At 51.6% G+C, this 10,377-nt stretch overlaps 4 protein-coding genes across 4 annotated transcripts; 2 read left to right on the top strand and 2 right to left on the bottom strand.

Moving 5' to 3' along the window:
- Positions 1–127: 127 nt before the first annotated feature.
- BDV14DRAFT_207594 (ABC transporter ATP-binding protein) lies at positions 128–4,287 on the bottom strand (the record flags this gene model as incomplete). The annotated part of the gene is made up of 3 exons (XM_073775171.1): positions 128–694; positions 759–4,012; positions 4,063–4,287. The coding sequence occupies 3 exons, from the start codon at positions 4,285–4,287 to the stop codon at positions 343–345; spliced, it is 3,831 nt and encodes a 1,276-aa protein (XP_073630064.1). The 3' UTR covers positions 128–342.
- Positions 4,288–5,074: 787 nt separating this feature from the next.
- Positions 5,075–6,499, top strand: BDV14DRAFT_198197 (glycosyltransferase family 1 protein; the record flags this gene model as incomplete). Its single annotated transcript, XM_073772865.1, has 1 exon — positions 5,075–6,499. One exon carries the CDS (start codon positions 5,075–5,077, stop codon positions 6,497–6,499), a length of 1,425 nt encoding a protein of 474 aa, XP_073630063.1.
- Positions 6,500–6,785: 286 nt separating this feature from the next.
- On the bottom strand, positions 6,786–7,534 carry BDV14DRAFT_198196 (uncharacterized protein; the record flags this gene model as incomplete). Its single annotated transcript, XM_073772864.1, has 3 exons — positions 6,786–7,325; positions 7,379–7,420; positions 7,481–7,534. 3 exons carry the CDS (start codon positions 7,532–7,534, stop codon positions 6,786–6,788), a joined length of 636 nt encoding a protein of 211 aa, XP_073630062.1.
- A 1,443-nt stretch (positions 7,535–8,977) lies between these two features.
- On the top strand, positions 8,978–9,868 carry BDV14DRAFT_198195 (RTA1 domain-containing protein; the record flags this gene model as incomplete). The annotated part of the gene is made up of 1 exon (XM_073772863.1): positions 8,978–9,868. One exon carries the CDS (start codon positions 8,978–8,980, stop codon positions 9,866–9,868), a length of 891 nt encoding a protein of 296 aa, XP_073630061.1.
- Positions 9,869–10,377: the final 509 nt, after the last annotated feature.

Genomic DNA, 10,377 nt, shown 5'->3' with positions numbered 1-10,377 from the left:
ACCAGTTCATTCGAACATCCCGGTTCCCTATCTTTCATATGACGCATCCTATGCCATGTATGTCAGACAGTCTGACCCTGCAGCTGCGAGTATCCCCATGTCGATTGTGCCATAATCTCACAGAGCACTCGAGATCACAGGGTTGTAGAAACCATCTTGCAACGGCGATGGCCATCATTCGGCGATTGAGCCAACGTCTGTATACGATCTTGGCAATTTACAACGGCATCTGGACCACGCTCTACAACAATTCGATCTGGTATCTCGACAGCTACGCGCAAGAATCGCTTAGAGGAAACTGGTATTACCCTTGTCAACAGTCTAGAACGAACCTAGAGAAAATCAAATTTCCAAATCCTGCAACCTTGCAAGCTCCGAATAGATACCGGGCCGCCTAATCAGTTCCTCGTGCGTTCCCCTCTCGACAACAGACCCTTCATGCAGGACGTAAATCTGGTCGGCGTTCTGGATGGTGCTCAGTTGATGCGCGACGCTGATACACGTTCGGCCTTTGCACAGTCGGTCGAGAGCCTGCTGGACTAGCGTTGCCGACTCGGAGTCCAGGGCTGAAGTTGCTTCGTCGAGGAGCAGGATTCGCGGGTCCCGGATCAGGATCCTTGCGATGGCGATACGCTGCTTCTGCCCTCCTGATAGCAGGGCGCCTTTGCTTCCGACGAGGGTTGACATTCCATCTCTGCGCATGAGTTGTTAGTCTTCTCTTCTTGTTTTAATTCGGGGATTAGCAATCGGCGACTCACGGAAGAGACTCGATGAAGTCGTAGATGTTTGCATCCTTGCATGCGATTACGATCTTCTCTTCCTCAATGGCACCATCCAGACCCAGCAGCAAGTTCTCCCTGATAGTACCACGGAGCATCGTGGGCTCCTGGCTGACCAGGCCAAATGCGGCCCGATACTGCACCATGTCATACCCCCTGATATTCTCGCCGTCCAGCGTTATCATACCCTTGTCGGTGTGGTAGAACCGTTCGAGCAGGGATATGACTGTGCTTTTCCCTGAACCGCTCGAACCGACCAGCGCGATGTGTTGGCCTGGTTCGATGCTGATGTTCACGCTGCGAAGAGCGTATCTCCCTTGGCGTGTCGGATACCGGAATGAGACGTTCTCCAACATGATCTTGCCCTTGACCTCTTTCGAGTCTAGGCATTTTCCGTTGGTGCTTTCAATCTCCTGCTCATACAGGGCCTTCAGGCTCGCTGCCGCCTCCTTCGCCCGCGCCATATCTGGAGCAAACGAGAATATTGTTCCAACGGATTGGGTAGCAAACATGATCTCGATGAAGCAGACGAAGAGCTGGAATAGTGTATACTCCCCATCGGCAATGAGGTGCCCTCCGTACCAGAAGCTGAGCGCTGTGCAGCCGAAGAACAGTGACTGAGAACAAGCATACAGGATGCTCGTTACCAGTACAGAAGGGAGACTGCTGGATACTATCCCCTGGACCTGCTGGCTGTATTCACTGCAGATCTCTCGCTCCCGTGTCAGGGCAGCGACGGTCCGGACATCTGTAACAGCTTCACACGCGTAGCCGGCTGATTCCTCGTAAAGGCTCTTTGATCTGGACTCATATCGCGCCAGTAGCCAGAACCGGAGAAATCCGCAGGCAAGTAGGATCGGAGCCATGGCAACGCAGACAAGACCGAGCTTCCAGCCGAAGACAATGGACACACTGATGGCTGCGATCAGAGTCGTTGCCCCTGTCAAGATGGTGCCCAGCGTCGAGCCACTCAGACCAACTAAATTGGTCGTCTGCATGGAGAGGAACGATATCAGCGATCCGGTAGAATTCTCCTTGCGATCAAAGAACTGCATCTTTTGGTTGATGAACGACTCAAATGCCGTAAATCTGGCACGACGAAGAAGTCGCTCCGAGGTAAATCCTAGGGCAAATCCTTGAGTCCCCTGGAAGATCAACATCCCGAGCCCCAGTGCGACATACAGCACTGACCAGAAGTTCACGTCGTCTCGTAGCTCGCCATATAGGGCTGGTGGCTTCGCTAGGGCTTCGACGTTCTTGGCTAGGAAGACAACGTGCGTTGGGGTGCCTCCTCCTGCTAGGATACAGCAAAGTAACCCAAGTAGCATGAGCCTAGCTTCAGGTCGATGAAGCTTTGCTACCATTTTGACGAGGGACCATAGCGTTGCGGGTGCTGGTGGCTGAGTATCAACCTGGGTAGGCGTCTCGGTGAATTTCTCATCAAAATGAAGTGGCAAAAGACGAACATCTGAGAGACTCCCCAGCCGTACTTGCGACACAGACGGGTCATCAGTCATAAACGAGACCGGAGACATGGGGCGATGTCCATCCGCAATATCCTGGCGGATTGTCTGGGCTTCGAAGAGACGGTAGTACGTCCCTTGTCGCTCAATGAGCTCTTCATGATTGCCTTTCTCCACGATATGGCCTTTGTCAAGAACGACAATGCGATCTGCACGACGGACCGTGGATAGTCGATGGGCGACCATAATTGTGGTACGACCCTCTGCCGCGCGATCAAGAGCTTCTTGTACCAACCGCTCGGAGTTACTATCCAGTGCTGATGTGGCTTCGTCGAGAAGGAGGATCTTTGGCTTTCGAATCACCGCTCGAGCAATAGATATTCGCTGTTTCTGGCCTCCTGATAGCTGGGACCCGCGCTCTCCGACCCAGGTATTGTATCCGTCTGGCAGAGACTTGATGAAGTAGTGAGCATTCGCGACCTCAGCTGCCTCTTTGACCAATTTCTCCTTAGCTTCGCGAGAAGCATTCTCATGTTCAGTTCCGATGAGGCCGTGCGCAATGTTGTCGAAGATTGTGGTGCTGAAGAGCGTTGGCTGTTGGCTGACAAGGGCCATCTGTTGGCGGAGCCATGTGAGATCCAGGTTTGTGATATTATGCCCATCTACCAAAATGTCACCGGCGATAGGAGTGTAGAACCGTTGGAGGATATTGATAAAGGTACTCTTGCCTGACCCCGAAGCACCAACAAGTGCTATTGTTTGGCTTGCTCGGATATTCAACGAGACATCCTTCAATGCGACAGTGTCTGGGCGAGAAGGATACACGTGGGTGATATTGTTAAAGTTGATCTCTCCTTCTATCGATTCAAGAGTCTGTCCGCCTTCTTTGAGAGGATCGATTGGTGATTCTCGATCAATCGTCCCCATGATCTTCGCGGCAGCTGCTATACCCGCGGTGATGTGCTGCATATTCGGCGCGACATATCCCAGCGAGAAAGCACCGATGACAATTGCGAGCGTTATGGTAAGGATATCACCTTCTGAGATCTGATTCTTGACTAGCAGTCTAGAGCCTTCCCAGAAATCGAGACCAATGTTCAGCATGATGATGCAAATTAACCCTCCAATGGACACCCCGAGCAAGACCTTGACCTTTCGTCCCCATTTTTCTGACTCTGCAAGGTGCGACTCGAATCGAGCACCCACTTGACTGCGCGCGTTGAGAGATGATACGACTCGTATAGATCCAAGTGCCTCTTCTGCCAGACTTATCGCTCGATCAAAGGCATCTTGTGCGCGCTTGTTAAAGACCACGATGAAGCGACTGACAGTTCCCATCAACAATACAATTGCCGCAACTGATGAGCATGAAATCAGGGCCAGTCGCCACGAGTAACCCAGGGAGATGGCTAAAGCAGTAACAAAGGTCCCGATGGAAGTCAACGCGGTTCCAACTTTCTCAGACACGGCATTCTGCAACAAATGCGTATCGGCAGTGATTCGGTTCGCGACCTCGCCAGGCCCCAACTGGTCGAAGAACCCAATGTTCTGACGCACAATGGCCTGCATGTACTGCTCTCGCGTCTTGCTGGTTACGCGCTCCCCAACGTACACGAAGCCCGCTGTGCCGATGAACACGGTTACAAAGGAGCCTATGCCAACGTAGACAAAGTACAGCGCGTAGTCGGAGACATCACTGCGGAATTGGTCTGCCGTCTCTGCGCCGGAAACAAAGTCTTTGATCTTTGATGTCAGACCACCGAGGACGATCTATTGATCTGTTAGAACTAGTCAATCCACGATACGGCGGTTGCACTTACTGTCATCCCAGGCACCGCGCCTCCAGCGATCACACAGCATATCACGCTTAACGCCAATGTCAATCTATCTGACAGGGTCGCGTAACGGTAGAGACCGAAGAAGCCAACTTCGACATTCTGGGTGTCTACTTGTCGCGATAGAATTTCGGAGTCGTTTGGGCTTGCATTGACTGTTGCTGGAGCCTTCTCAGAGGCTACTGCTGCGTTGCTATTTTCTGGCTCCATTTCGCTTGTCGTGAGTACTGCAGATGTGCAGCGTAGGTAGGTTTCAACTGCCAGCCTTCAGTGCCCACCACCTATACCACCAGAACCACAGGAAGGCACCGGAAGCCCTGTGAGGCTGTACCGGCCCAAATCGGCGAATGTTTAGCCCGACTACCGGTGGAGCCATACAGTGCAGACGGTCTCGGCCCCAAAGCCCAGCTCCTTGGTCACTGTCCCTCTGCTATCAATGTGACTGTTTCTACGGCTCACAATCATGCAAGATGTCCAGAATTCCCAGGACGAGTACAGGATGCGTCTAGCATGGGGGGCCTGGCAGGAAGGTTGATATCGGAATTAGCACTCATGCAAGCGCGGGCTGTACATTACTTACACTATGCGGTAAAACCACTAGTAAGTACCAGTCTTACCACTAGGATTGTCAATCGTTACCACTAGTGTATCTGCTAAAAATAATCCATGTCGGGCTACATGGTATACTTCGTATATACGATCAATCAACAAGAGACAAAGATGGGTCGTCTACGCGATCGCCACTTTCTGGAGAAATTCAGGACTGGACGAAATGACTATTCTCTCAGACGAGCGGGCCCCGCCTAGAAAAATTCTGGCTGTGGTGACTGTTGGGCGATATACCTGTGCTGGTACTGTGCCTTCCTCTACTCGGAACTCCAGGCATGGCTAACAATGGCTTTCTTATGCAGCTCCCATACTCGAAATTTGTCGCATTCTCCATGCCCGCGGTCATACTATTGAGTTCGCCTGTCTCGATGGTCATCAGGGCCTTGCAATGCCTCATGCCTTCGTCTCCAAGATCCATGTTGTCGGCCGGAACATGACCGTTGAAGAGGACAAAGATTTATATCGTCTTTTCGATGACTCGGATGCCTCGACCGCAGCTGGCCGCAAGGGTACTTTCAAGGCCCTGATGGTCTTCCATAGCTGGTGGCCAGAGACGTATCGAAATTTGAGGGCTCTTGTCTCGAACCCGACAGACCGACCAGACTTCATCATTGCTGACCTTCTCGCCGACGCTTGTATTGATGTCATGAACGAGTTCAATATACCAATCGCTGTCCACTACCCTCAAATGCCTATCCAGATGGCACCGCAGAAGTACATACCTGGTATGCCTGGAACGCAGCTTAAGCATCTGAGCAGTGAGCATGCTAGCCTTTGGGACCGGATAAAGGAGGAATACCATGTGGTGCAACTGCTGTTTGCCATGAAAGACTATATTCTATTTCAGCGAAGAATGAGGCGAGCGGAGGGATTGGGTCCTCGCCCACCACCAAGAAAGCCTGACTACCTCGTCTTAGTCAACTCTTTCTTTGGCCTTGAGGTACCGAAGGACCTTCCACCGTTAATGATCCCAATCGGGCCAGTTCTTGCCGATTCGTTTCCCAGTCTGGACTCATCTCCAAACATCCGGCAGTTTCTTGATAGTCATTCTCGAGTGATATATGTTGCCTTTGGCTCTCACGTCGAGCTTCCTCTGTGGCGTGTCCAGCGACTCATCCGAGGACTACATCAGGCACTAGAGTCGGGACATATTGACGGTGTAATGTGGGCTTGGAAAGATCGCAGCCCCGCCCTTAGAGAACTAGGGAACGAAACATTGGTTGAACCTGGCTTCCAAAAATTGGATGTCGGTGTTGCATTGAACAACCAAGACCCGCGATTTCATATCGCGGGATGGGTACCACAGCGCGCTATCCTCTCTCACCCCAACGTTCGCCTGTACTTATCTCACTGCGGGGCGTCGTCTACCATGGAGGCCGTATACCATGGCGTTCCAGTCGTTGCGATGCCCGTCTATGGCGACCAGCTGGCAAACGGAAAACGACTTGACGCAGCCGGAGTGGGGATAAATATGGATCGCCACAAGTTCACGGCTGAAGAGCTTACCTCGAACATTGAGACATTGGTGGCAGATCGAAATGGCTCGTTTGCAAGGAATGTTCTGCGTATGCAACGCATTGCGACAGCAAACAGTCGAAGGAAGCACGTAGCGGCCGATCGAATTGAGGAGGTCCTGTACGATGCAGAATTGCGCTTCGAGAATGGCACTGCCTCTCGGCCTATGCATTTGCAGACCCCCGACGCGAGAATGTCTTTCATCAGGGCGAACAACTGGGATCTGTACGTCGCATGTTTGGCAATGGTGGCGATTCCAGTTGGCATCGTCGCGTGGACTGGTACTTGGTTGTTCTGATTTGGGCACTGTCCCTATGCTATCTTAATGTATATCCCATGCAGATGATGACTCCGTTCTTCCCTACCTCGAAAGTACCAGTCGCGCCTTCCTTGAATAGAGCCTCCAATATTTATACCGATCGAAGGCAGGAGCGACTGCAAACATCGACGTTGCCAGGTAACGAGGGCTCCTGCCAGATTTGCCTGCATAGAACGTTCCTTCCTCCCTTGTGATGGCTACCAGGATTGCTCTTTTTTCTGAGGTAGTTTTAGGTATAATGCAGCGAGCAGGTTTATTATGGAGTCTAGGAAGAGTAATTATACACCAACTTCCCCCTCTCAACAGCTTCACCCTTTTTTACAATAGAGCGTCTAGTATGATATTTCTTCCCGTCAAGTTCTTCAAAACCCCAGACCTGCTCCATGGTCCATCCAGCCTCGCTATTCGTGATGATACAGTGCAGATGTTGGCTCTCAGTATCCTCAGCCCAGCTACTTGGGGCGCCGTTCTTAAAGGTTTCTGCATTGAGAAACTTAATGTCCTCCTCACTATGCGACTCCGATCTCTGCAGTGGCGAGGTATAGAGGCGAGAGCGTGCTGAGCTTATTGGTGAGCTGTCCCACAGCAGCATGAGATACGGCTCAAACTCACTCTCAGTCTTCCCAAACAAGGGATTCTTCCCCTCGACAGGCTCCCAGTTCAAGACACGTTTCTCAGTAACACCGCTGCCAACTCCACTAACAGTGATACTGACGACCGCCGTACCATCCTCAGTGGCCTGCGATAAGACAAACTTGGGGCTGGCCAGGGAGATACCCTTGCGAAGTAGCCAAGGGACTCCTTGCTATGTCGCAATCAGTCAAATCGGATAAAGTCGGTTGGCGAGATTTGGCATACCAGTGCAAGCGAGCTGTCTGCATCGTCTGATAGAGCTTTGTTCTGGATGAGGTTAGCCAGAGCGAGGGCTGAAGATTAGATTAGATGCTCTCGCAGGCTTACTGGCACGAATTGACCTGACAGGGTTGCTATGGTCATTTCTGCTGGGACGGCCATGGTGTGATGTTTAGTGAGCTTGGAAGAGTTCTCGGAAGGATGATTGAAGATTATGCGATTGCGAAGCAGGTTTGGAGGAGACTTCTATATCGCTGTTGGCTTTGACTTACAATCTATAGACATCGATGTATATTGTTGCGCTGCAGTCATCGCCAATTGCGGTATACCAAGCCGCCAACCAATGAACAGTACAACAACGTGACAAATGCTCTAGACTCTAGCTACAGAGACTCGTTATGTGTTGGACGTGATGGAGATCAATACTTCAGACCTTTTGGCCCCAGTGGAGTAGGGCTCATCAGATCTGTTTCATCGGTACGGAGACACTATACGATACATGTACCAATACAATTTGCAAAACAACCGAAACATCACCAGATACAGAATCCTTCAGCAAAATAACGACAAGGGCTGAGTGTTTGCTAAGCGCATGCCCAGTCCTCGGAAATGCAAGATATCTCACTATCAATCTCACCGTTATCGTCTCACCTTCCCCAAGAGTTTTTATGCAGCTGAAAGACTGAAAGCAACGATCCCAACGGCAGTCTCTTGCGAGGGTCTGATCGCAGTCAAGCCTCTACACTAAGGATAATGCCGATAAGGCGCGTGGGCCGGTGGATATTATGGGTCCAGATGTCTCCCGCCTACGTGGAGGATTCGATCCCCTGTCGTTCTGGTGGTCTGGGTGGTCTTATTACGTATGCATGATCGCGCATTCTTGGGCTTGCTGCTGAGCTGAACTGCCAGTAAGATTAGGGATTTGGCAACGAGGTTGAGGGTTTGTTTGGATAGGGCCACGTTGAGAAGACAAGCCATGCCCCTGTCCTGCCTTACCTATCCTGCCCTGCCCTACCCCTGGATGGCGACACGGGAAGGGCAAGATGGATGAAGGAGGCTTGTCGAAGGATTGCATCAATTTCTTTCTTTGTCTGCGGACCGTTTTTTCTTTGTCTCGCGTCCGTCGGCGAAACTCTGGATGTCGACATGCAATCGCTACTGGTGCACTGAGCATTTTCCGTTTGTAAAAGCCACTCCCCTGGGAAAGATACATCTCGCAAGCGCCAGCGAGCCCCCACTACCTTCTTCAAAGCCTCAATAACGGGGTCAATTGAACCCACCAATGTCAGCGCATCGGGGTTCCAGCCCTTGAAGATGGGCCGGATTATGGCCGTCAGTCGGCCGGCTTAGGTGCTGGGCTCTACTATTGCAGCCTCTTCCTGAAATACGCCCCCTGCTAGCGCTGTCAGAATGGGCGATCCATGCTCCCTCAAGCCTGGCGAATGGCGTCCAGCGATTGGCGAAATGACAACTCCAATCTCTGCCTTTAGCTTTTGTAGGCGTTCAGCCCCAATTCGGTTCTGATATCGAAGTTCTTTCTGGCATACCATACCGCACACTCTGACTTTGCGTTGCAATCGATCCCATCAGCGATCACCTCCAGCCATGTCATCAACCCCCAGTCTCGACGACCTGCAAGACGGCTGCCAGGCCTGGGTAGACGGTGTCGAAAACATCTACGGCTATGTGCCCTCCCTCGCGGCAGGCGCGGTCTTCACAGCGCTCTTCTTCCTCTCTGCGGCGGGCCATGTGGCGCGCTTCGTGGTAGTCAGACTGACGCCTTCTATCCTCCTTGCCATCGGTGCAATCATTGAGCTCGTTGGTTGGGCGGCTCGTATCTGGTCAGCCAAATGTCCCTACAATGAGGCCGGATTCAAGACCCAGGTTACCCTGCTTGTTGTTGGGCCGGTCTTCTTTACGGCTGCGATTTACCTCTTTCTCACGCAGCTGATTCAGCATTATGGGGCGCAGTATTCCCTGCTCAAGCCGAAATTGTACCTTTGGATTTTCATTAGTATTGATGTGCTCTCGCTTATCATTCAGGCTGCTGGGGCTGGAATCGCAAGTTCGCAGCTTGGCAAACCTGACGGGAATCCGAAGCGTGGAAGCAATGTTGTTGCAGGGGGTATGATCTTCCAGATTGTTGCAATGACTGTGTTTGTCGTCTTCTTCGCTGTCTTCCTGAAGAGATTGTACGGTGCGCTGCCGAGAACTGCAGTGCGCAAACGCGACAACAATCTCATTCTCGCAATCATTTCCAGCTTGGTCGTCATCTATATTCGGAACATCTTTCGCGCTGTGCAGCTTATCCAGGGGTTCACGAGTTACCTGTTTACCACTGAGCGGTTCTTTATTGCGTTGGATGGCGCAATGATGTTTGTTGCTGTTGCGGTCTTTAATCTTGTGGATGTGCTTCCTGGGCAGGACAGGTTGGAGCAGTTGCCTTCGGCGACGGACACTCAGCCTCTTGAGCTGCAGGAGTCTGGCCGCAAGTGAGGGATTTTGGAAGGCCATGTGTCGAGGCTCTTGGGGGTGTGGATCGGAGGTTTGAACGGGTGAATGGAAGGGGTAGGAGAGTTGGGGGCTGCATGATGGAATGGATTGCTGTAGTATGTACCTAATTAGGGCTGCATATGGTGTAGGAATGAGGGAAACAGATTAGGCACGTACGGAGTACAGTATACTGATTAGGATAATGAATATCTCGCCGCCGGGATGTATACCTTGTACCCCGTAGCTTACTTGCAAAATACTAGTTGTCATACGAAACAGATCACGGTGGGCCTGGTAATTACAATGAGGCTGTCCTGTGGGTCGCATACACGAGCTGTCATGTAAGATTTGACAGGAGCTCGGGATGAGACATTGCTGTCCAAGGCTCGCTCATACTCCCTCTATGAAGTCTGGCCCCAGGGCTGAGCGTTTGCAATCTGTCAAGATAGTGAATGGGAATGATGATATTGGTTCAGCTCGAACAGCGCACTAAATTAGTCCTTTGGACGGGG

This window comes from Aspergillus stella-maris (assembly GCF_047715825.1).
Source record: "Aspergillus stella-maris strain CBS 113639 unplaced genomic scaffold BDV14scaffold_15, whole genome shotgun sequence".
Taxonomy (NCBI): domain Eukaryota; kingdom Fungi; phylum Ascomycota; class Eurotiomycetes; order Eurotiales; family Aspergillaceae; genus Aspergillus; species Aspergillus stella-maris.
Note: the sequence above shows the minus strand (reverse complement) of the source record. Positions and strands in the feature narration are given on the sequence as shown.